Genomic DNA, 27,870 nt, shown 5'->3' on the forward strand with positions numbered 1-27,870 from the left:
TAACTATGTGGCAAATTGTCAAAGAAGAGATGACACTCGACACTCGATCCTAAAGAATCCACAATGATGACTTAGGAGAAGAATTAAATGGCCTAAGTCATCCTTTTGACACAGGCCATTGTCCTATAGGGCATAAAGAGCATAATCCTTTCAATTTAGGCTTAAGGCAATTTTACCAGAGGTGGCCAGAATCATCAAGAGATGATTTAGACCAAAAACTCATTTTCATCAAAAAATGACTTAGGCCATTATTTTAACGAGGTGACGATATGTAAAATGCAAGGAGTGCCACTTTAGATTTGTACGTATTTTTCTCTTGTTTCTATGTTTTAACTGCAGCACAGAAAAGGCCAGAGAGCACACCTTACAGACAGTACACACGGGTCTATTTTATTTTGAACGAGTCTTTTAATTAATGCATTTCAAGTACTCCAAAAATTACATCTCTTTGCACAATACAATTTGAAATCTTTTTTTTTTTAGTAAAAATGTTCAAAGTGAACAAAAATTTCCGATACTGTATAAAACACAGTGAACATTAAAATCAGACAGTAGTATTACTTTTAATCTTGTGTTCTTTCGGCCTACATCACCTACAACATTTCAACTCAATTTGGACATTTTCAGTGCACGTTTATCTAAAAACTTTTTTTATTTACCAAGACTACGAAATTAAAAAGAAAGTAAAATTTACAGGCATTATTCTTCTGCTCTTCTACCCAAACCATGCCACAGGATAACGAAGACAAAAATGAGAATGTAACATTAACTCCATCACCCTGAATTGTTTTTAACTGCAGACGATGGTGGAGAAAAAGTATTGTAAGCAAACTCCAGTTCAACTAGCACACAGAAGAACAAAAATAACTTAGCAGAAAGGAAAGTTTGTCACATATGAACATCTTTGAACAACTTACTCTGGAATTAGAATACAAAAAAATGGAACAGATGTATCAAAATGTAATTTTTCATTTTCAAATGAAATGCTAATTTTTCGGAAGTACTGTACAAGTTTACATGTAAATTCTCCGAGCACTAACGCCTGTGATCTGGCCCGGGAGATGAAATTTTAAAAAGAGCTCCGCTTTTGTACAGACATGAGAAGTTTTAGCAACTGCTGACCTGCCTGATTAATCTGCCCTGTGAGATAAACTGTCGACTGTGAGACACCTTGATACGTCCCCTCTAGAGCACATGTGTGACTAACAACCATCAGGATAGTGTTAGCTGTGATTACTATTGCATGCATTTAGAAAAAAAGAATTCCAGGATCAAATAGAGTAAGAGCACACACAGGAAAAACATCCTTCGTTGAGTATTGAATGCAGAATGCACAAGTTGTTTTTTGCCTGCGCCAAACTTTACGCCCACTCTCATAATCCTACTCGTGGGCGAGATGTTTGCATGGTAAACAAATCCTGGGACGTCATGACCAGATTTTAAAATCCTTTTGGTTAGTATTATCAAAGTATCTCCTCCAAGAGTGCCCCTTATGCTGTGATGCAGCGAGGGGAGGAAGAAAACACCTGAGGTCAAACAATCCCACCAAAATCAAAATAAAAGTGAAGAGAAAAAAATCATGTCTCTCCTTCATGTCTTTGCTTTAAAGTGGCTCCAGAAGCTTGGCAGGAAGTGCATCCTGCATTTTATGAAAACCTTTGCCGTAGAAAGTTTCCCGGCACACTGATGTAAACTCGCACTGACGGCTGCACTCATGAGCTCTCAAGGGGATGATGAAATCTGACCCGGGTGTAACTGCAGGTGAGTTTTATAAAGTAAACCAGACATCAGCAGCTCGTCTCCCGTGAACACCGTGAACACACTGAGGAATGTGTGAATACTGTGACAATACTGCTGCGATGCTCCGCCCCTCCCGCTTCTTTTAAGACTAACATTAACAACTGTCAAAGTAAATAGTGTTGAGTGACATATAAATATTACAGACCTTGGTCATTTAATAGTCACATTTAATAAATGTGTCTGCATGCCCACATTGAAAAGTTCTTAGATTCGCTATCTGAAGAATAATAGAATGATTTAATCTTACAATTTTTTTTGTACATCCACACACTGGAGTCGTTTTTAAATTTATTTCAACACTCATGTAAACTAACTCTGTAACATGATAGACTCTCACTTCTAAACTAAGCCACAGCAGCCTTCACCTTCCCCTCGTCTTCGTATCAGAAACAGGTCGACTCATCGTCTTCATCAGCTTCAGTTAGTGGTTATTCATTCTTCATTATCAAAACAAAATCAATAAAGACATCAAAAAGGAGTACCAAACTAGGTGACCTCTTATCCCTTTCTGTTCCCACGACTCCTTCGCTCATCTAGCTTGTTACACAACATGAGTGAAACATGATGTTAGAAAGACAGTAAAAAAAAAAAAGATGAAAAAGGGACCTTGAACAAAGAAGGCCTGAAAAGTGGGATATGGTGATCTTCAAAATCCAAATCTAGTAAACTAACGATAGTGACAGAGATCCACCTGATTGGACGACTGCGAAGAGAACTCGATGGCGTCAAATCCTCCTACAATGTCGTCGTCCAAGGAACTCATCACAACCATCATTCCTTCAATAATGTGTTTAGAGTCCTGAGAGCACTAACTGAAAAATCAAAAGAAAAAAAAGTGAAGAATTACACATTTACAGTAGAAGAAATAGTTTGTTTTCACTTATGATACACTAAATATGTACAGTCACATGCAGAGGGCTGTCTGCACCAGAGACCGGAGCCTGTGTCTTTTTGCCGTTTGACATGTGTAAAATCACAAAAGTGCCGCACATCCCCACTGAGTGTCTCTCATTCCTGGCTAGAATGGTGAAAAGAAAAAGGAAAAAAAAAAAATAGCACAGAACAATTCACCAGCAGCCACGGGCGTGTCACTCAAAGAAGACGTTGCAATAGAACAAAAAAAAAAAACACACATCACAGAATGTACTAAAGCTACACATGATTCCTTAACTCCTTGGCACTCCTTAAAAAGAAAAAAAACGAAGAGGTGGAAAAAAAAGATGCTAGATCACACTGCATTTGGGAATGGCTGATGGTCGAGTCCACTCCACAAAGAGCCAATCGAGTTGCTAGATAGTGTTTTCTCTTTTTCACGTGTCTGTTTCGATGGAGGATGATATGATGATGACTAACAACCATGTCAGGCTTTTCTTTGGATGGAGTGACGCTTTTTGTTTCCCACTGTAGGCACAAGGAGGAGCCAAGGCATTGGAGGGAGGGGGGCGGGATGCAGGGTCTCAGCGTCTCATCTGGCCCATCTGATAGTTCTCTCGGGGCTGGCGGTGGTGCCTCTGGGGCTGCGCCTGCCGCTGTGGCTGCCGTTGAGGCTGCCTCTGAGCTTGCCGCTGGCCGCCGTGCGCTCCGTGCCCTCCGTGCTGGTGGGAGTGCGGGTGCTGAGACTGGTGCTGCACCTGGGAGTTAGCGTGCTGCTGCGCTCGCCGCCTCTTCAGAGTGCCTGTCGGGGAGAGGGGAGTTAATTAAGCTCGTTAAAAGACAGATTGTGAGTTTACTCTAAACTAAATTGCACCAAGTGACACTCTGCAAACAGCTTCATGAGAGTCATCACTCATAATGTGACAGTGTAAATATCATTTGGAGGCCTACAAGAAGGATAGAAGGAGAGTGCAGCATTATAATGTATTCAAAAAGAAAATGAAGCGGTTTTAAGGAGACATGTGACTTCAACTTGCATCATCTTTGATAGTTTAGAGAAGTGTAGAACACACTGTGTCCATGGAGCTGGCACTTCTACAGAGTGAGGAAACTCAGCCCCCGAGGACAGCATACCCAAAAGGCAGTTCTGCATTTTTTCATTTCTTATTATTATCACAATAATTGGATGGTAATCTGGGTCACAGTAGCCTTACACTGCATCATTTCAGTCCTTAACCTTTTAAAATGCCTGCCCTGGGGATGATCAAAGACATGAAAAGATTTCTCTGGAACTTGTCTGGTAACAAATTCACAACATATTGAGGAGCCTTGACCGGCTGGACAAACACAAATATGTCTCTGAACTCTTGAGATCCAAAGTCTTTTCTCATTTAGTTGCAAAACTGTGTAAAGAACTAGGAGGAGTAGGAATTATAAGACACGTAAAACAAACAAATTCAGCATTTGTGTACAGGCACAGAGATCAGACTCACAAATCAGAAAGACTTTATTTACTTGGTGGAAATTAGGTAAACAGGAGCAACTGTAACAAGCTGCATGCATGGTCAGTGCATGGGCACCAAGGTAGTGATTAAAGCCACTTTCATTTTGGTTAGAGCTACTCTCTAGACCAGGGGTTCCCAAAGTGTGGGTCGGGACCCCCTGGGGGGTCGCGAGACAGAAATGGGGAATCGTGAGATGTCTTCCAGAATGTTTTTTTTTTTCTAAAGTTATCTAAAATTAGTAAATTTAACCCATTATAGTAAAAAATAGCAACATAAATAGTAGCTAAACTTGAAATAAAAGCTTAAAAACATAAAATGTAATGAGTTTTCTGCCTTTCTTTTTGCCAGATGACTCCTGCACAGCCACATGCTCATGTAGGTAGGCTAGTTTCTGCAGACCAGTTGATGAATGAAGCCACATTAAATCCATTTGAGGGACAGTGGGGTCACAAGTCTTTGGCATCTATATTTTGGGGGTCCCGGACTGAAAAGTTTGGGAACCCCTGCTCTAGACTGTGCAAAACCATGATCAGTTTCTTTTAGAGTATAATTGGGTCTAATTATAAAGATTGAATACTGAATATTGATGCCTATAAATTTCATAATCATAGTGACTATGATCCAGCTTAGAGACAGCATGTCAGAATAAAAGTAGGAATTTAAGATGTTCATCCCGTTTGCGCAGTGTGATCATAAGCCTGTGAGTCAAACACAAGCTACTGCACTTTCAGTGATCAGATTAAGAACAGTTAAACATGCCTGAAGTTAATATTTAACAAGGAATGTAAACATCTTAGACATCTCAAACTAAAAGGGATGCAACGGATCACTAATCTCATTGTTCAGATCGGTTCACGTATCACGGGTCATGGTTCGGTATTTCTGTTTGGTTCTGAAGGAGCCTGTAATGATGATCACCGCTCTAAGCGCAGCGAAATGCAGTTAATCTTCTTGTTTTTATTTGTTTTGCTAATCTAACTCTGAAGCCAGCCCTCTTATCCTCTTCCCCTGTATCCCTATTACACACTCAGAGCCTGCATGGGCAGGGCCTGACACACAAACGCAGACGTTGCAAGTGCTTTAAGAAACAGAGAAAGCTACTTGCAACTTCATTTTGTACACATTGTTGGTAAATCTTCCACTGATCCACGGATCAAATGTGATCGGAATGGACCACAGATCAACCGTGATCCGTTGCACCACTACAGACTAAGCATGTGACAGAACAGATCCAGCGACCAGGAACATTTTAGTCTTCTTAATTTTCCCCGGTATGATTCATTTTCTTTGTAAATCTCTGGACTCACCTGGAAGTGGTTTAGGAGGAGGAAGTTTGGGGTTACTGCTCGGAGTGTGCACGCTACAAATCTTAATAAAGCCAGCCATGAGCATGATGAGAGCAATACCCATCAGCAACACTGCCCACCAATGAGCCTGGAGAAGAGGAAACAAATCAAGCACTGTGAATAACAAAACTCCTTGATGATGGTACTGATGATCATTATCAATCAATCTATTTATACTTGTGGAGTGTGAAATCAAAGTTATCTCAAGACATTTTTCAGATTCAGAAGAAGTGGATACATACCACGATCCACTCCGCTATGTTCTCGTAGAACTCGGGGTTAAAGATGGCCTTCTTCAGCCGGGCCAGCGGTCCATCTGCATCAACCAGACGGCACTTCATGAACACGTCACAGTAGCCCTTGAAGTCGTTGCAGGGCGAGCCGGCTGGCAGCGTGGTCACCTTCTTATTGAAGAAACGGGCCAGCCGCTCTGATCCTGTGCTGCTGCACGTGTTGGGATTCACTGTGTAGATGATAATCAGAGACAGGGAATTGAAATGACAAAGAGGGGATTCAAAGCTTCTTTTTTAAAAAATATGACTCATCAAGGTAGAGAAGAAAAAGGTAAATGACTCACTCTTCTCCATGCAGCAAACGTGGCACAGCTCGGTCTCGTCCTTGCCATCTTGGCTGGCGCACGTACACGCCTCAAGTCCATACTTCTCACAGATGGAGCCGGAGCAGCCCTGCGGGGGAGGAGCAAGAGAACAGGCCAGATCAGACACTGACTGCTATGAATATAAAGTTGCTATAACAACCAGTTCCTCCAGGTGTGAAGTCTTCACACACTTACTCCGTTAAGGCAGACTTGAGTCTCTCCGTGGCAGGCGGTGAAGTTGGCCTTGGGCTCGGATGCGGGGCACTGTGCACTCACTCCGTTACACATGCCCTGGTGGGCGCACTCTGAATCCTCCCTGCACTTCTCGTTGCGGCCCTTGTACGAACACTCGGCAGTACAACAAGGACCCTGGCTGGGACTAAGGGGAGACAGATGGGGTCGGAAAATAATTATCACAAGGGATCCACGATATTATCGGAACATTATCGGCCGATACTGGCTGAAATACGAACTATCGGTCATCGGCCAACACGCCTATATCCGTCGATATAATTAACCGAAAAAATAATGGGCTGCTGCACACATGTTGGGCTCATGTTTTAAGTTAAATTTGTATTTAAGCAGCAGTCTGTAAGGTACATGTAGCTGACTAATTTAGGCACATTCACTGTCAAAGAGTAAACCATTTTATTTAATTTGGGTTTAATTGCTGTACAGTTGCACAGTTCACATGTTCCATGTGAACAGACGTTATGTTTACTTACTATGTCAAATGTGAAATTGGCCAAATTTGCCCTGGTTGTGGGGATTGTTAGGATTGTCTCAGGGAGAGCATCATCAAAGTTTTAAGTAGGATGTATCTTTTTGTATGAATTTTGTTTGAAAGCAGTTGTCATAAATAAATATGCAGTTTTAATTATTACGTTTTTTTCTTATTTTGCACAAGAAATGAATATTACATAACAAATGTGATAAGAGTATCACCATAATACTGTATGCTTATTCCAGTACAGAAAATAATTGAAGATCTCTGCAATTAGGTGTGTGGAAAAAAATATCGGTATCAGTATCAGTAATCGGCTAAATGAGTTTTAAAATATCGGCATATCGGCAAAAAACCCAATATCGTGCATCCCTAATTATCACAAATCCTCTTGCAGATATTCCTTATGAATATGTAAAATATCAGGGAACAAACAATAACATGTCCACCTACCTGCAGACTTTGTTAGGCTTCAACTTGCACTTGTTGTCACCCTGGTTGGCGTCGTAGCAGCACTGGTCTCTGCACTGATCGCTGTAGCCACAGTCACACTCCTCTCCTGGCTCTACCAGGCCGTTACCACAGATGGGCTGGCCAGACTCTGTTTGGGAAAGAAAAAATAAACATCAAGTCTGGCTCAGAAATGATTACAAAATGTTGTTTCATACTTTTGGTTTTGTAACAAGACAGTTTTCTGCTAAAAATCTGATTTCTCAGACACTTTTAGCCCAAAGAGCCAAAGCAAACAAAAACTGTTGTGAAGCGAGAAGACAAATCAAAGTGTGAGAGCCTAACATAACATGAAAACTCTTGGTTAAGGCAGAAACGACTACGCCCCTGTCTTATATTTTCCTGTCAGTTAAGAAAGATAGAACTGGCAGAACTTAAAAGATTGATTGTTTTATGAAAAATATATACACATTTTAAATCTGCTACCAGCAACATGTATCAAAAACAGTTGGGACAGGGGCATGTTTATCATTGTGTTACATCACTTCTTATTTTATCAACACTCTGTAAATGTTTCAAAACTGAGTTTTGAAAGTCTTCCCGTTCATGCCTGACGGGATTTCAGCTTCTCAACAGTTCAGGGTTTCTGTGCACTGATAACAAGCTGGGTGCTCCCAAGATCTGGCGTCCATGATTTCCAAAAAGAATGTCACATTATGATTCACAGCAGACAGGACAGTTTTCCAATTCATGTCATGCCATCAATAATAGGCTGAAGCTCTTAGAAACAGCAGGCGTTTCTGGATCATGTCTGTATATGGTTTCCTATTTGCATGGTACAGAATTAACCTGCATTCACACCAAACACCTTGTTTCAAAGTATATTCCCAGACATTACATTTTGGAAGTGATTTTGAGCCCTTGCAATGATTTCCACTACAAAGTCATGTCTGTTTGTAGTGCAGTGCTGCCTGAGGGGCTTATGGTCACAGCCATTCGGCATTGGTTTTAGGGCTGCAACTAACCATTATTTTTGGTGTCGACTAATCTATTGATTATTTTTTCGATAAGTCGATTAGTCATGATTAGTTGGCTCAAGTATTTGAGGGGTGCATGAGTCTCTCCTCATCACAAACTCATCCACACGCATTTTTTCACACCTTTACTTTTTAACAGAGATTTCTCCAGATTCTTTCTATCTTTAAATGATATTATGTACTGCAGATGATGAAATTACAAAAATTCTTTGCAATAAGTAGGATGATTATTCTGGATTTGTTGAACTACTTGCTCAAAGAGTTGTGAACCTCTTCCTTCCTTTATTTCTGAGACTCAGCCTCTCTGGAATGCGTGTTCTATATCCAGTCATGTTACTAATTAGTCAGGAGATGAACTATTATACAACTTTTTCAGTGTTTTGTCCCAGCCTAAACTTCTGGAAGGTGTTTCTGGCATCAAATTTAGAATGAGCATACCTTTTTTCATAAAACAGTAAAATTTTTCAGTTTCAACATATAATGTGTTGTCTTCACAGAGTATTTCCAATTAAATGTAGCATTTCAATAATTTGCAACTCATGTTCCTGGTTTTATAGCTGTAATAAGTGTGACACAAAAGTTTGCCTGTATGCCGAATACTTTCAGTAAAAATATCACTAAAATGTGAAACACCCAACTATTTTGGAGCATCACTCGTTCCCTGAAATAGATCACTAATAGCAGTAGGGTTTAAATCCCACACACACATCATAATTAGAATGACATTGTAGTTTGAATTGACAAACCTCAAGTTTGAAAATGAAGATTGTGTCCCAGAGTGTACCAAAAAGACAAAAACGAAAAAAAAAACATACCAACAAAACAGTTGCTCCTTTTCTTCTCCAGCACCTGGCTGATGTTACGCACGCTGCAGATGGAGAACTTATTATTGTTAAGCTTGTCTCCGGATGTAGCTCTTGCATACATGATATAATTGCCCTTCTCCTTCTTGTCTTGGCTCTTGGCTTCCCCAGGGGTGCACTCAGATCCAGAGTCATGCTGAGAACGAGACAAAAAAAGGAAAAATCACAGTTTTAAAAAAGAAAGGACAAAGTTTATGCATCTTATGAATTCCTCCACGCAGTGCATCTAATGTGGCACGTCTAAAGAACTCACCGGGGAGCCAAAGTTGTGGCCTACTTCATGTGCAAAAGTGATATGGGAGACTTTGGGAGGTACGTGGGAGGCGTAGTTCTGTACAGTGATTATACCAGTGTTGAGAGATTTCTTCTTTCCGTCTGAGTACAGCTTGCTTTTTTCACATATGCCTCCGGAGCTCCCTGAAATGAAAAAGGAAAAGTTGGAGCACTCATTCTTTCAAATCAGAGCTACATAAAATGAAGGATATTACTTATTAAAGAAGGAAGATTTCCTCCGTGTCATGACTTTTTATTTATTTATGTCCACATGACACAATACCTTGCTTCAAAACATAACTAGCCCAAATAATCATTGGCATCACTAGCGGAAGACACAAATCCTCCCATGGTGTATTAAAAGATCTCAGTGCAGCTTTTTTTTAAATTCAAGCTTCAATTTCAGAATGTAGAGGCACAGACATCCTCTTTTCTAAGTCAGCAACAGAATGCAACCAAAACTTTGAGAATCATAACATTTACAGATTGTCATACACATATTAAATATTGAGTTTTTACCTTGATACTAGTATGTGAGGCTGCAGCTGATTGGCTACACAGTCTGAATTCATCAGTAAGCTAACCCTACATACTTAATGTCTTCATCGTCAGTAGTTGCGATGTACAACACAGTTAATATCACCTATTAGCACCATAAGTAAACCGCAGATGCTCATAATAAACTAATACCAAATGTCCCTAAAGATATATAGCCTAAATTATAACAAAGCTTTTAAAATGTCAGCACTAAGAGGAATAATTAGGGATGCACCAAAGATTCGGCCACCAAAAAGGGCATGTTTGGTTTTCGGCCAAAATACTTTTATCACCGAAACAGAATGTTGTGATGACGCAAGCAAAAACCGCGCCCAGTACACGCTTGTCTGGATAAGGGCCAACATGTCTGCCTCCGTTATTCCTTTAATTGCAGCACTAAAGCGTCTTCTAAGCAAAGAGGTTGAGACGGACCACGGAGTGAAAACAATGAAAAGTACACTCTTAGAGTCCGTCAGCACACGTTTCACTGACATCTATTCGGATCCTCTGCACTTCATCGTGACTGTACTTGATCCACGTTATAAAGATCATTACTTGGATGTGGGCATAAAGCAGCGTGCACGAGAAATGATCCAGGCTGAGATGGATGCAGAGAACCCGCTTGGAGACGGAGAAGCGCACAGCGCAGGAAGGAGAACTGAGCGCAGAAAAAAGGACTCGTGATGAGGGGCATGCACTCTCGCTGTCTGATATGTTCATGAGATCCTTGATTTTAGTGAGGTTAGTACACAGTCAGAGCCATGCAATGGTAGGGGAGACCGGGGACAGTTGTAACATTTTTTACATTTCTGTCTATAACTTTCAGCTCTTTTAACCCAGTGTGTTCAAACTGATATACACACTAGCTTCAAGTGTCTGCTAATAAATGGCCTAGAAAATGCCTGTGCAACACAAACAGAAAATGCATGGCTTAATCTCAAATATAAGGAGTGAAATGTTACAACTGTCCCCGGTCTCCCTACTAATAATTGGCATAATCATTTATTTCAGGGTTTCAGTTTTCGGCCTTGGTTTCCTCATTTTCACTAGAAATAATATATGCAGATGTGAACCAAACATGATACACTGACAGTCTTTCCTTACCTGAAGGGGCTCCGACCCAAGCAAGACCCAACACTCCATCATCAAAGTCCCTGTCTGTGAAAACGTAAGCTAAGCAGTAGTCATCATGGTTCTGCTCCGAGTTCAGCTCCAGGAACTTCTCCACCCCAATGTTGGCAAAGCGGAAAGGGTTGGACCGGTCCCTCTCGTCATTGGTCATGTTAATCTACACAAGAGAGTGAGGATAAATTTAATGCGGTCTAATCCAAAATTAAAATATATATTTTTTAAAAACACAACACTTACCCTGATCCTTTTCACCATAAAGCTGATGTTGCGAATGCCCATGAAGTCTGTGCCCTGATAGATGGCATCAATGGCCTTGACATGACTGGAGATCTGAAGCAGAGAGACAGAACAAAAGACCTTTAACCTCCAGTGTCAAGCTAACAGTCCTGCTGACTCACACTCCTGCATCCACTGCATACTGTGGAACTAATATACAGTACACATGGAAAGAGGCATCCAGGAATTACAGGACTCACTTGTTTATATTGTATTTATACGTAGTAATGTAAAATGTGAAATATAAGACACACCAGTATATATGATGCAGTCTGTTTTGGAGTGTCTTCCAGAGACTCAAATTTGAAACTGGCCTATGAGATTCCTATCACTTTCAGCAACTACCCACTGTGTTCTGTTTGTTGCAGCAGGGTAGCTCTTTTTTTTAACCATCCGCATTTCACCATGTGGAATTTGTAAACCTGCTAGCTACTGCTTGGTAGTTGCCCTCAGTGGTACTTTACTTTGCAGTAATACCTTATTTTTTGTTAAGGAATAGTTCCACCCAGGGCGTAAAATTAACACCAGCCAAGCACCAATGGCGTGTAAAAAAAATTGTTCTGCATGTAAAACAAAAACACAGACCCGCCAGTGGCCGATGGAAAATTTTGTATTGCATGTGAGGTTTTGTTTTCATACTTTCGCCCATTTCTGCCGACTGTCAGGCTATTTTGACCCTTGCGGCGCGCTGTACTTGTGTTTTGATTTGGTAACGGCGTGACATCAGCTACTGGAGTTCTATTCATTCCCTTTGCTTGAAGAAGCACGGCAGGAAGAGCGTTTCGAGGAAGATGTGGTGACACATTCCCGGCGTGAAACCACCGCAAACAAAAAGGATAAACAAAGAGGCAGGCGATCAAGAAGAGGAACAGAAAGCTAAACAGAGTTCATTTCATTTAGACTCAATACCAGTTGATGTTTTTTTATTCTTTTCCCTTTTCCTGCGGGTTAAACGGAATGTTCCTGTTAAAGCTGTGAGACAGACATTTGGCTCACCCAGTCAATGTAAAAGGTTTTCCTTTTGAATATTTCTAATACACGATGATGCAGCAGTCACCTTGAAATGAAGTATAACCTAATAAAATAGCAATAATCTAATTTTATCTGTAAATAACTGTATTCTTTAAGTGATGCTTAAGTTGGATTTTCATAATAAAAATGCATGGTAATAATTTTAAGTCAAATAAGGCATGATTTTCTTATTTGGCCGGTACAATTTTTTGAGGTCACTAGCCAATGGCAGATGAGGTAAAAAGTTAATTTTATGCCCTGGTTCCACCTTTCCAGAGACAGACTTACAGGTCCTCCTCATGGCCAATCAAGCATCTATGATACTAAACAACCAAGTCCAATCCACAGAGGCCCCACCTCACAACCTCCAGGACTTCAACGATCTTGATGCCAGATACCACAGGACGCCTACAGAGGTCCAGTGGAGTCCTGATCTCATCAGGTCAGGGCTGCTTTGATTGTTTTTATTTTGATCTTGACCTGATGAGAGGAGGCCTACACAACATTAGACCGGTGGTCATAATGTTATGGCTGATCGGTGTATACTATAAATTCAAAGATGTAACCAGCAACTTTTAGCTTGGTTTAGCATGAACACTGGAAATTTAAAGGGGACATATCACGCTTTTTTCATCAATATATATTGGTCTAAGAGGTCCCCAAAACATGTCTTTAAAGTTTATGCTCAAAAAAACACTTTGAAATCAGATTTTGGCATGCCTGAAAAGTCCTCTTCTTCATTCCTCATCAGAACACTCTGTTTTCCCTCTGACCACGCCCCCTCCGGAAGTGGATGTGCCTCGGCTCTCCAGCACGTTAATCTAATGTTTACATGTTGGCTGAATATACACGGCTGCTCAGAGATCACGTTACTTCAACCCTCTGAATCTGATCCTGACGGAGAGGCGCCTGTAGCAGGACCTTTCTGAACGATTGGTCATAGATTTAGTGTTTCTTGTTGTTTTATTTATCAGTATGTAGACGTGTGTCTTGGTACACAGCTACGAACATGTAGCTATGTGGCTATGCTAACTAGCGCTAGCACTTAACCATGATAAATAAAAATCATCCACTAGATCTTCAAATCTGCAGACGTGGGGAGTAAAACCGACCCCTGCCAGAAAGGCAGCAGGACCTTTTATGAAGGATTGGTCACAGATTTAGTGTTTCTTGTTGTTTTATTTGTCAGTATGTCGACGTGTGTCTTGGTACACAGCTACAGCTACAGCCACAGCCACAGCTACAGCTACAGCTACGAACATATAGCTATGTGGCTATGCTAATTAGCGCTAGCACTTATCCATGACAAATAAAAATCATCCACTAGATCTTCAAATCTGCGTGGGGAGTAAAACCGACCTTTGTGTTTATTAAGACAGCCTACAACTAGCATGCCTCCTTCCTAAGCTCCTTGTTACCACACATTTGTGCAGGTAATGAAAAACGGAGGGGGGATTCAGCATTATTTTATACAGTCTATGGGCTGAACAAGCTCCGAGCACTGTCTCCGTGACAGACCGGATATTGTTGTTACGTAACAAAAACACGGAAGTCTGAAACGGCTCGTTTCACACACATTTACAGAAAGGTGTAGAAATCAGAACAGGGGCAGAATGGATTTTTTTCATTCTCGGGGGGTTTGTAGACATGCCAGGGACACATATTTCAGGTAAAGAACCATTAAAAAGTAAATTTTGCATGATATGTCACCTTTAAGTATTTTCCGTGATCGATTTTTGGAAATGTTAACAATCAATTATTGATTAATCAATAAAAAAACGTTTTTATTCTTATGTCAAAAACAAGGCCAAATACGTTTTTCCCCTTAAATTATATTTTCCACAGCAACAAAATGCATATAACTGACTGTATAATACGGGAACATGTTTAACACTGATTATCAACGATCAGACTCATAAAAATATTCTGAGACATAGTCTTATAAAGTGAAGGCTCATAATACTAACAAAAAGTACTTCAGACTCACAGTGTCCAGTATTCTGCCTACTGATTCTTATTGAGAAAAATAAACGTGTATGCGGTCAGGTGTCAGCTGCGAGCGCAATAATAATATAATAATATAATAATATAATAATATAATAATATAATCAGTCCAGCAGCAGAAAAGCCCAGACTGCTCTGATGTTGCTGCTCTGCAAACATAGCGTACTAGCAATTCCCACCAGTCTGTTGGTTTTCTATCTTAAGGTGGGGAAATGTCCTGTTTAAAGTTGTCAGCCTTCGGGTCTGTGTCATTGTTGGCAGCAGTTGCGCATTGATCCTCTTTAAAAAGCGCACAAGGAGACCAAGCACACAGCCGCAGCCGCCAGCTGAGCGTCTCCGCTGTGTGCAACACCTTTAACAGCTGATTCACATGAAAAATGCTTTAAACTTAAAACACCTCCCTCATAGCTGAGTGTAATATGAGACCACAATTGAAAACAAAAATGCGTGTTTCGAGTAATTTCTTCACAATCAATTAATCAATAATCGATTAATTGTGGTCATCCCTACTGGAAATAATAAGAAACAGGTAGCATGGGGATGTCCACAAGGAAAAATACACCTCCACTTCTAATGATGATTAATAGATGTGTTACATCACAACTGACACTGCGGCATCAATTTTATCTAATTTTATTTTTTAAACATCACTGATTCATCAAACGCACAATGATTGGAACCAAAGTTCCTCTTCACTCATTATATGGACTGAGTTAGCCATTATGTAGTATTGTTGAATGTTTAGAGAGAATTATCAAACACTGTACAATTGACTCAAAGGATCCCTCAATGCATTGTGAAAAGCAGTGTACCAACCGTGGTCACTAACCCAGCACTATAAACCATTATCTGATGCAATCACAGAAAAAAAGGAACAGCAATTACCTCATTAGAAAATAGTGCAGAGAAAATCAGCCACATAGTGCCGGAAATTGTTTTGTCTATTTTTCTGACGAGCTCTCAATACAGCTATAGTGCTCACCTCATAGGACCATCTAAAGTAGGGAGAACTGAATGACATGCAGAGTATATTCCCATTGAAATTATAACCTCAGAAGATTTGCAGTGTTTAGTCATTTGTTCTGTGCTTCCATGCTCTGCGTTTTAAATCTCAAAGTGTAAAACAAGCATTATAACACAACCCTAACATCGTGATAATATGCTTGTTTGTTGCTCCTCTGTTATATGCGTCATGACTCACCCCTCACACTGAATGTAAGGTGTAATTATTCCACTACTAGTTAGCATTCACACTCTTGGATGTTACTCTTGGTTAAAAATACACTTATCCACCATCAGAGACAAATCCTACCGACTGACAGAGTGAATCTAATCCTTAAAGCACCACAGTAAGATGTGTTGGGTGAGTAAGTGACTGCGTGTTACCTGAGCGATGACGGCCTCCCTGGTCTTGTAGTACTTGTAGAAGAGATGGTCCGTCTGAATAAAAAGCTGGCAGGTGTTTTTCTCCACCTGGGCCATCCTCTTCTTCCTCAGCAGCACGGGTTCATTAAAGGCTGTCTCGGTGTGGAGCTCCTGCTGTGAGTTGTACTGGGGATGGAAAGGGGAAACGGATGGTTAAATAAAACATACATATAGCATTTCCTACCAAACAGTGGCTAAATAAATAATGTTAGGTATTTTAAGGCAGCGGTTTTTCAGCTACAGTATGTTCCAGAACGTACAACTGGGGAACATGCACTGCATATGTACTGTGCATGAACATGATGGAAGGGAAAAGGGAAAAGTAATAATTCTATGTGATGCCATACCTACAGTTGCCTTCATTTTCTTTGTGAGTGCAGTAACTTCTACATCCAGATGCTATCCTTTAAAGTTATTTTGGGGGCATTTTGGCTTATTTTAGATTGGACAGCTAAAGAGGAAATGTTGGGAGTAGAAAGCAGGGGAAGACGTACATCAAAGGGTCACGAGTGGAACCAATGACTGCTGCAACATAGACGACAACCTCTTTATGTGAGGAGCATATTTAAACTGCAAAGCCAAATTGATGCTGCTTCAGTGTCTTCCTTCTTTTTTCTTTTTTTTTTTTTTACCTTGACCAAGCTTGAGATTTTGTTTCCCACAACATCCCAAAAGTATCAACAGTGCTCTAAAAAAGAGGGCTCTTACATAACACTGGTTGTTTTTGTTCCATAGGTCAGTATATGTGCTGGAAACTGTTAAATGTCAAATATACATTGGTAAAAAAAAAAGGGAAGTAACGATACACTCAAACCACGATTCGATTTGAATCCCGATTTTTGGTCCACGATACGATTCACTCATGATTCTCTAACGATTTTCAAGAAAACTGGATTGAACTCAAAATTTAAATAACTATTACTTTATTTCAATTCTAAGATATGGACAGTTGCAATATATATTTGTTCTCTTATATTTCTTTGTAATCCTTTTTCATTTTTAAGCTGTGTTGTAACTCAAATAAAACCCCTGCACACTTTTTTTCAGTGCCTTGCAAAAAAACCTAAAAATGGCCATACAAAAATACCTTGCTGGAAAATTTCAGAACAATTATCAAGAAATGGAAAGAGAATGATTCCCAAACTAAAGTATTTAATATTAAAACAAATAAAGTAAATATCTTTAAATTAGGGATGTAAATTTCAAATATTCTCCTTGATCGATCTTTGGAAATGTTAGCGATCAATTATTGTTTAATCATTTAAAAAACGTGAACGTTTTCCATGTCAAAAATAATGCAAGCACTGGCTTGGTTGTTTGATTTTAAAAATGTAAGCTAGCTGGTAACTTAAGTCATAGGTTTGCACTAGCTTGCAGTGTTAGTCAACTTAGCTATTTGTTTGATTTAGCATTAGCTATCTAGTTTGAGTATTTGTTAGTTAATGTCCAGAATGAGTCGTCAATTTTAACTCCCCGGCTGTAACAGCTCTTTGAGAGAGACACTCAGTGCAGCTTCTTCTCTGGACTACTAAAAACTAGTCTCTGTCGCTCTGAAAAAAGCTTAATGGACATATGTGGCAGGCGGGCTAACCGCGGCTAACATTAGCAAGCAAACATCAATAAATGGTCACTTCACCACTAATGTGAAACCAGTTAATCTAGGTTCACCAGTGACGCTTGGTGATGAGTTTTTTCCCATAGACTGTATAAAATCTAGACGAAGTGACATCACCCATCTGTTTCTGGAGCTCTGTTTTGAGGCCAATCGTCATCGACAGCCATATTGCTGCTGCTGTTGCAGCTACAGTGTTCCCGCCTGTCAATCAAGTCAGCTGTGCCTCTCTTTGGAAGACTCTTAATCTCAATATCCACGAAATTGTCGCGTTAGAAAGAAAATTCACTCCCTGTACAGTGTGTGCCGATCATGAAATAAGCTATCCAGACTACACTCGTCTTTTGCACCAGGCTGTAAACATGTTTCTTTCTGCTGTAAAGATCGGCTTTTTTGAATTGGTGTGTATGTGGTGTCGGGTACTTCCGGAGCCAGCCTCAAGCGGATCCTCAATAAACTGCAGTTTTTAGCACTTCCGCATTGGACTTATATTTGCAGCTTGGTTTTGCCATGAAAAGCTGAACGTTCATTTCATTGGTCCAACTGCTAATTATCTAGCTAGCTGACAAACTCACTGGGGTATGTCAATTATATGAACATCAATACAAATGCACAACAACAGCTCTGAGGGCGAGATTTCCTCATTAAAAACTTTCTTCATTGATTTGTCTGTCGAGTCTGAGAGACTGAGCGCATCAACATACAGAGTTATATCAGCTGTTAGTCACCTGCCCCACTCCACGGATGTTTATGTGACTGTTGGTGTTGGTGTGGGTGTGGGTGTGTGTACGTGTGGTGCATCAACAGTGTGATGTTGTGCCCGATGGTGACGGCATGAAGGAGTGGGCGTGTGCCCCCACAAGCCATCCAAAGGTCAAAATGCACAAACAGACTTTGAAAGGGTATCTACATGGACCCCCTGACCCTGGTTTTAAATCAGACCGTCTCTTTAGTAAACACTGCAGGGGTTTTTCCTGTGGTGTGTGTGGTTGAGTTCACCTTGGGTGGCTCCTCGATGGCAGTGGCTTGGTACTTCTTCATCCTTTCAAACACAGAGCTATCAGCACAGCCTCCCTCTGGGCCGTACTTGTGCGGGTAGTCTGAGAGAGAAAAGCAGACACAACACTGTCAGGATTATGGAATACAATGATAGCTGCTTAACCCCCTGAGTCACTCTATTTCTGGAGCTATTCATGATCAGCTAAAGGATGTACTTACAGATCACTTGAGCCTAGCTTTGCAATGTGAGCTGTTACTTTCCTGTCGTTCTCATTAGCAATTCCTCTCACGTTTTGTGTTTAATTTGCCCCTTAGCCACGTACTATATGTACACAGATGATTTCAAATTAAGGGATGCCAGTGTAGTGAGGTAAGCTCCCTGCTCACTATCAGGACCAGCGTTGTAAAGTCTCTTAAAAGGAGCCGGTAGCTCGGGAGAAAGATCATGTAACTCAGCTAATGAGCACCGCGGGTATCTGTGCTCCCTGGAGGGCGATCACACCAACCTGCCTCCAACAGCTCCACTTGCCTTGTCCTTGCACTTTCTCAATCACACATTTACATAGATGTGCATACAATTACACACACACTGTGAATACAAAAAAACTGTTTGTCAAAGTGTTTGTGGAGCAGAAGTTGATGAGGACTCACGTATGTCATCTTCGTGGTAGATGACTGAATGAAAGGGCACATCCTTATCCCCGAGGTACCTCTCTGCAGGCTCCACGTAGTAGTTGCCGTGGTAGCTTTGAATAAAGCCCTCAAATTTACCATCCACAATGGCACCATGGGTTAGGGTACCTTTCTCACCTGGGGGGGTTCATGATCAGATATTCAGGTTTGATAGTTGGGATCACACAACTGCAGTTACAATCACAATTGATTGAAATTGAAGAAGGAACATCTTACCATAGATTTCTCCAGTGTAGATATGAGAGGTATCATATGGAACCTCTTGTCCTGAAACCTCCACCTTTAAATCTTGGGAGAACAACTTGGTATCCCTCTTCATTCGTAAATTAAAATGCCTGAAATAGAAATCAGATGAGACTATAAGCAGGCGGAAAATAGTTTACCAAAAAAGAAAGGATATAAAAAAACGTATCTTTAAAGGAACATGTAGTCAATAAATCTAGAATTTCATCTAATAGTTTCCCATCAGAGCACTCTCACTCTTCAGAGGTTACAATACTCTTAAGGCCAAATTCCACCAGATCCGTTTCTGATCCGTTTCTGATCCGTCTCCGATCCGTCACGGAACCAGATCTGATAGGTTTCTATTCAAGTCAATGTGTTAACTTCCACTGGATCTGCTCCGTTGTGTTCCAGCTGCGTCTCTGATCCGGCAGGTCGGAACGCAACGGAGCAGATACGCAAGACTTCTATTGTTGCCGGATGCCGGAGCATGACACATCAATTCAGCACAGAGCAGATGGAGCAGGACAGGAAGTCAGGCAGCAAAACAAAATAAAATCTTGGTTAATTTTCAGAATAAAACACTCTGTGTAATTGTTAGATTGTTTTTTTTTTTAAGTTATATTTTTTGGCCTTTTTGCCTTTATTTTATAGGAAAGCTGAAGAGAGACAGGAAATGTCAGGAGTAGAGATCAGGGGAAGACATGCAGGAAATGGTCGACCGGACAGGAATCGAACCAACGACCCCTGCAACGAGGACTGTAAGTTCTGTACTTGGGGCGCTAGGCCATCAGCACCCCTGTTAGATCGTTTTTAACTTGACTATGACAACAAAATGTCATTTAGAGCAGAGGCAGGCCTAAAGTCAACAGGTCAGAGGTTTTCAGAGGCTGATAAAGACAACATGGATGAGGAGAGGAGGAGGAGAATCCTTGATTCAGTGATTGCTGTGGGAAAACCTCGGTCACATGACTCCAGCTGTCTGGTGGTCCTGCTCCGTGCTGCGTTTCAAAAACGTAACCGGTGGGTGTGGACAGATGAGAGAGCACGGAGCCAGACCGGACACGGATCTGGTGGAAGTCCTGTGTTAGCACTGTTTGCAGCACAGGGAGCATCATAGTGCAGAAGCTGGTGGCCTGCACTAAATATTGTTGACGAGTAATAATGATTTTTATAAATGTTATCTTAGAAAGCATTCAAACAGTAATATTGGTGCATATGGCTGCATTATAAATGTAAGAAAGATTTGAAAAATTCCCCCTCAGCCATCATACTGACAATGAGTGTATATTTGAGGTCTAAAATCAATATTGGTATTGGTCTAAAAACCATTCATGTTAGTTGGGCTCCTTTTACAATGTGGTTCACGGTGTCATCTATATTGAGAGGTTTGTTCCCCTTGATGTCCCCAAACTGTCTGCTCATTCTATTCATGTCATAGAGTCGGTGTCCGTGGATTTGAGCGTGGATATAAATTGACTTTCCTCTGGGTGGTAAGCGATATGCACCCCGCATTCGAGAAAAAAGGAAAATGCAAATGAAAGGGAAAGAGACGGCATGGTTTGACAGACGGAAAAACATCTAAACTGTTTCTGCTGCACAAGTGGAACTGCAGTCTTTATCTAGCAAGAGAGGGAACAGAAAATCAGGACATCTTGGAACAATGCTGTTTTGTGTCGAGCAAACATATGGCAGGGAAACAAAGATGTTACAGTTAAACCTTGGGTTTCATGTAACACCTACACAGTGCTCTTATTGTATGCTTGTAATGTGTGGAAGCTACTTCAATGTTGGTCACTCACAGCAATTTAATTAACTGGAAGAAAAGAGAGATCTTTGTAAATTTTAATTAGACGAATACGGTCAAGCTTGATATGACGGCACGAAAAACTGGCTGTGAACGTGCACAGCAGTTATTGAGCCACAGTTGGTTTCTGCTTTGACTCAATCTCAGGGGGAAATGGGGATTGGTACATTGAAATTCTATCTGAGAACATGCTCATACACACAAGTAGGAGGTGGATGCAGTTCAGCAAATTAAATGTAAGAACTTGCGTTGTGTCTCCAGCTTTGTCATGAATTCCAAAGAAAAACAGCTGACAAATTCTGGCTTTTCAAAAGAACAGACATCTTCCTTCCTTGTGTTTGTTTGCTCAGCTCTTATCGCTCTATTCCCTATAAAGCAACATCAGAGTTTGGGAACAGCAGGCCCTGCTACAGGCAGGACAATAAACAGCCTTTGCAAAGTTCCCAGCCAGATGGTCTTGACTTTGTCATGGAGAGTGTAGAAATTTCTAGCAAACAACAACACCTCTTCATAATGCTGGATGGAGGACCATCATAAAGACTGTGTGTATTAACCGATCCATCTTCCATATCTGGAGGGGGTTCCCACGCAGGTATCAGGTGTACAGAAACACCTGATCCATTACAGGGCTAGATAACACACACTACAACACATTATCAGTACCTGTGTCACCTGACCTGTGTGTTTTTGGATTATAGCAGGGAATCCGACAGATCCACACTTTGGCTGATATGAGGCCTCCACAAATAATTATCACTGATTCTCCAATTATATCTAACTGTTTAATAAACACTCAAATTAATCATCACTAATTGGTTCTCAAAATCACCAGCTGGCTTAATGAAACATCCAATTTGCAGATTTTTTTCCTTCTAATTAAAATGTGACAATACCTGGCCACTATTAGACTCCAACAACTAAGTCTACAAATCTTATGTTCCACATGTAAGGAAATATCTTTTGAAGAGACAACTTACGAATGTCACGTTAATATGATTTTAATTGTTTTCATGGAAAATAAATAGTGACTCTTAAAGAATCGTATCTAAGGCTACGTTCACACTGCAAGGCTTAATGCTCAATTCAGATTTTTTGCTCAGATCCAATTGTTTGATTGCCTGTTCACATTACCATCTATAATGTGACCTGTATCCGTTTACAGTGTGAACTGTTTGCGGCTCCAAACTGCCCCGCATGCGCAAAGAACAGTAACAATGACGTCACATGCAGCTGTTTCACAAACGTAAACATGGAGGAATTCAGCATTTTCACCTTTGTTACAAAGTTTTTGTGCAGTGGGAGCTGGAGAAGAAATGACCAGGTACAGAGGAGGTCAAGTATAAAGAAAAAGAGAGCCAATTTACTTGTTTCAGCATTTTGCGGAGCTGTGGCCTCAAATACAATTGAAAGGTCTCTGTGGATGTGGACACAGAGTCAGGAGTGGTGGGTCTGCGACGTTCATAGATTCACAGAGACAGAGTTTATTCAGAACTTCCGGATGTCGAGGGCAACTTTTAATTACATCTGTCAGCGGCTCTCCCCAAGACTCCTTTGGAAGGACATTAAATTGAGGCGCTCCATTGTTGCTATCCTCCATTTTGCAACGCTACCGCCGCGCAGAATTGTGACGTGTCGCTATAAAGTGACGTGAAAGTATCTAATGCGCATCAATTCCGCCTTGGCCGTTCACACTGAGGTTGCATTAAAAAAAAATCTTATCTGTATCTGATTCAGGACCACATAGGGAAGTGGTCTAAATCTGAATTGAAAAAAAATCTGATTTGACTGTTCACACTGCCTCTAAGAAATCTGACCTGGTCACTTGACCCCGAAAAAAACTGATTTGGGCCATTTTGCCTGCAGAGTGAACATAGCCTATTTGTCATCAAAAGCTGCTAAACCAATATCACCTCTCACAGCCCAAGCTGCAGCTGATCATGTCCACAATCAATAATCCTTTAAATAATACAAAAAAATAAATACATTTTGTTTTAAAAAATGAAGAAAAAAATAAAGCAGGGATGTTCTAGAACACATTTTTAGCTAAAGCAGAGTACTGGCTGATACTGAGAACCTCTCTGATGTTGGTGTAATAAAAAAAATACACATATTAATAAAAAATCATCATTGGCTGACATTTTACTAGATTTGATGAACATTTCCCTCCCAGCAAGCACCACACTATTGTTGTTTGTCACAGAATAAAAATACTCAGCCGGAGACAGGTGGCTGTGGTTTTGGGTCTGTGCATTGACTGGCATACATCAGAAAGCACATTTGGTGCTGTGTTTGAAGCCGATAACCAGGTATCAGCACAACTCAATTACAGTCGCAAAGTACCAGTAACAAAAATCTAAAGCCCAAAGCCATGAATCTTAAAAGCAGATTTCATGCAACCACCATTCCCATGCGCATTCATTTCCAAAGAGAAGCTGGAAGTAGGGAATGACTGCTGCTTTTGATAGTTTGGTATGTTTATGGATCAGCCATTTGGATACTCATTTTGCTCTCACAGAGGCTTTAAAACTACACAGAGAGGACCAAGGACAAGATATGAATTATTCTATCACCACAGAGCCAGTGGGATACACCTGACTGGGTCTATGATTTCATAAAACAGGATTAGATGTAAATAACTTCCAATCACGCTGCAAATCTCTGCTACAGCTGACCTCTGTTTTTAAATCATAAACAATGTAGGCACGGGGGATGAGCTTTAAGAAGATGTAAGCAGACAAAGAGCTAGACGGTGAGACAAAACAAAGACAGAGATACAGACAAAGATTCTCTTCAGGTAGTTTGTAAAAAAAAGTCTGACATACCTTCCATGGGCATGGAACTCTAAATGAAGGAACCTGTCCTCATGGGAGAGCGCCCTCTTGGCCCTCTGATGGTCGCTGTGCACAAGCTCTGCGTCGTAGGACAGGCCTTCATAGTGACGGATGTATTTGTTCAGTGGATTTCTATAGTGTCCTGTAAGAAAGAGGAGGGAAAAAGTGTGTTAACAGCTTTATTAAATGGAAACTTCATAAAAATGTATACCAGGACACTAAATTTAAAAAATGACAACACAACAAACCCATGTGTATGAATACAACCATTCATCCAAGGATGTACATGTAAAGGCGTTTTTCGACTGCAGGGACTTTACCTCTGAACTACGTGCGTTTCGACCAGAGGAACCAGGGTCTAAATTTAGTTCAGGGGTAGATAATCACCCCCCTGAAAAGCCCCTGCTTGAGGGGTAGGACTTTTCAAAGGTCCTGGGACTTTCGGTTGAATGTTACGGTGTTTGTGGAGTTTACAAATTAGTTGAAACACAGAGGGAGTTCCTGTGAATGCATACTAGTTTAGTTTTTTATTAAGATTTCAAAATATTATTTAATATAATTTTTTTTCTCCATACGTCACTGGCCTGATTTGCACAATCTATCCGGGACTTCAGCACACGGTCGAAACGTAGACAACAATGGGGGGCACAGGAACCTTTTAGTTCTGGGTAAAGTAGTTCTGGGGGCTAAAAGACCCCAGAACTCTTAGTTAAAATGCACCTTAAGACCGTGCTCAATGTGTGTATATAGGCATGACTGAGCCTATTATTCAGGACTTAATAAATTTACTTTATATCTAGGCAGCAAACAAAATGAACACAATATGCAACAACTAAATGTTTGGTAAGACATAAACATGAGTGAATAAACGTGTAACAACCTTAGTACAATTGTTTGTCAAATTCCCTTTTCTTAGCAGACAGCAGTCAAACTGAGCACAACATATTCTTATTTGACTCTTTGGTGTGACAGTAGAGTACGACAGCTAAGTTTTTCACAGTGAATAACGTTGGCATATTACATTTTTTAAGGTAATTCTTGCACACAAAAATGTATGATCAGGCCAGACATTTGACAGGCAGGATTAATGGGAACTGACAGCAAACCAGTAGAGTCTGTGTTTTAAAATTCAGCTAAATCCATTTAAGTCAAATGGATGCCAGTTCTGGTGCTGTGCTCAACAACAGCCCCCAGCGTCACAGCATTATTATTTCGCCACCAGAACAGTGGGTGGTGGGCTCTGAGGGAAAAAGATTCTCAAGCACCTCCACCCATTTAACCAACTGGTTCACACCAAAGCAGGTCTGTAAATACAGTTATTTCGTTATGGCAATTAAAGCTCTTCTGAAAGTGAACATGTGTTTGATGTTTACATAGTACACCAGGCCCAAAGTAGGATTATGTCTTTGGCCACATAACAGGCACACCAAAAAAGGGTATTTTCAGTACATACAGTAATTAGTACTGTCTGAGTGGTAATTACGCCTGACTAGTGAGCCAGAAATTACAAGATTCAGTCTAGGTATGTAACATAGATGGTTAAGTAGACCATGCTTCCTGTTCATGTGAATCATGAAATATTTAGATGCTAACATTAAATATTTCAGTGAGGTGACTATGAGAAAAAAGGCGGAATGTTCTGAAAAGATTTAATTTCTCAAGGCCTACAGCAACTACACAACAAACACAGCATGACGGAAAACAGTCAGTCCTGTGAAACATACAAGAACATCAGAAATGTTCAAAAATCCAAAATGAATATCTACAAATAAATGAAATTATGTAGAAAAGGACCACCACTTAAATAATTTTTCAAAGCCAAATGGCCTGTTTGTGTGGAAAAAGTTAAGCTTGCCAGTGTTGACAGTTTGAAATACAAAACACAGGCAGACAATTCAAGACTAACAAAACACAGGCAGACAATATCAAGACTCACAAAACACAGGCAGACAATATCAAGACTAACAAAACACAGGCAGACAATATCAAGCCTAACAAAACACAGGCAGACAATATCAAGACTAACAAAAAACAGAATCAAGACTAACAAAACACAGGCAGACAATATCAAGACTAACAAAAAACAGGCAGACAACATCAAGATTCAAAATACAGACTCAAGACTAACAAAACACAGGCAGACAAAATCAAGACTAACAAAACACAGGCAGACAATATCAAGACTAACAAAATACAGGCAGACAATATCAAGACTAACTAAACACAGGCAGACAATATCAAGACTAACAAAACACAGGCAGGCAATATCAAGACTAACAAAATACAGAATCAAAACTAACAAAACACAGGCAGACAAATCAAGACTAACAAAACAGGCAGACAAATCAAGACTAATAAAACACAGGCAGAAAAATCAAGACTAAAAAACACAGGCAGAAAAATCAAGGCTAAAACACACAGGCAAACTAATCAAGACTAACAAAACACAGGCAGAAAAATCAAGACTAACAAAACAGGCAGACAGAATCAAGACACAAGCAGGCAATATCAAGACTAACAAAACACAGGCAGACAGAATCAAGACTCACAAAACACAGGCAGGCAAAATCAAGACTAACAAAACACAGGCAGGCAAACTCAAGACTAACAAAACACAGGCAGAGAATACCAACACAACAACATTCTGGTTTGATGGTTTAGTATAGATTTAAAAGCCCAGTCGCGGCATAGAGCTGGTGTTCAGTGCCATATGAGCATAGCACAAGACAATAAAGGATTAAATTGAGGTGATATGTCATAATAATGAAAAAATGTCCATTAAATTTATGTTTTTTTTCTCTAAATTCAATCTAAATTGAATCATTGATTTTACAACCAGTTAAATAGCGACAACAGCCTGAGATAAAGCATTAACTGTGGCTATCACAGGAACAAAAATACTCCAGCAGACTTGAAAACTTGTGACATTTTAAACGCAAACGCTGCCATTGTGTGGGTAACACAATGGGAGCGAGTAACTTTATAATTTTTGAGGGAAACCTTAACGTTAGCTGCTAAATCATTAGCTAGCACAGAGCTAACGGTCCGTTCACCCCGTCCTCTCATAACAATGGCTGTCGGCGCTATTCGCACGATAACAACAAAACCGAGCCAACGCTGACAATAAAAACGGTGACAACACACAGAAGTAACTCAGCAATATGGGATTATTTATACGAACTGCCCGAATACAAGTCTGCTGTTACACGTTGTGTGATTTGAAAGCTTGAACTAATACGGCAAAAAGGGTGCAGTCCTCTTCATAACAAGCAGGCCCCGCTGCTGATCCCTCCTGTTAGCTACACGGCTACATCAGCTTCTCTGCTGCTCCCTGCTTCACGAATTCAACACAACTTGAAAGGTCTTCACTGAAAAGGCCTCACTCACCTTGGGTGTTGTTTAGTAAGTAAACGAAGAGAACAACTTTGAGAAGAAGCATATCTGCCAAATCCATTGTTAGAGCATTGATGCCGTTTTCACTTTATTGTCCTACTTAGATAGGCGCAGACGCCCTGTGTGTTTATTGCACCTTCCTCCTCTCATCGCCTCCTCTCTCGGCAGCGTCGTGACGTCAGACGCCGTACAGCCTAGGAATCCCTTCCCCCAAATGCATCCATGATGATGAAGGCCTGCATACATTACAGCACGCCCATACACAGCAGCAACCTCACTGGTGAGAAATGTAATGCATGAAATGTATTCATATTATAATTTCCCTCCATTTGAAGCTTTCTCAAAAAAAGTTAAAGTTGAACCACAGTTAGCTTTAATATATTGGAATATGGCTTGATGAGAATCTAACATTCAAAAGCCATATAAGTACTCTTTCCACCAAGTTAAGACAGAAAGTTGG

General features: G+C 40.5%; 1 protein-coding gene across 1 annotated transcript; it reads right to left on the minus strand.

The window, feature by feature from the left end:
• Positions 1-374: 374 nt before the first annotated feature.
• On the minus strand, positions 375-27,609 carry LOC117814347 (disintegrin and metalloproteinase domain-containing protein 10-like). Its single transcript, XM_034685624.1, has 16 exons — positions 27,405-27,609; positions 24,009-24,159; positions 19,374-19,492; positions 19,116-19,274; positions 18,465-18,565; positions 15,815-15,979; positions 11,375-11,467; positions 11,111-11,294; positions 9,450-9,613; positions 9,149-9,332; positions 7,300-7,447; positions 6,318-6,501; positions 6,102-6,210; positions 5,767-5,987; positions 5,486-5,612; positions 375-3,475 (listed from the first exon to the last, which is right to left on the minus strand). The coding sequence occupies exons 1-16, from the start codon at positions 27,469-27,471 to the stop codon at positions 3,258-3,260; spliced, it is 2,394 nt and encodes a 797-aa protein (XP_034541515.1). The 5' UTR covers positions 27,472-27,609; the 3' UTR covers positions 375-3,257.
• Positions 27,610-27,870: the final 261 nt, after the last annotated feature.

Source organism: Notolabrus celidotus, chromosome 6 (genome assembly GCF_009762535.1).
Source record: "Notolabrus celidotus isolate fNotCel1 chromosome 6, fNotCel1.pri, whole genome shotgun sequence".
Lineage (NCBI taxonomy): Eukaryota > Metazoa > Chordata > Actinopteri > Labriformes > Labridae > Notolabrus > Notolabrus celidotus.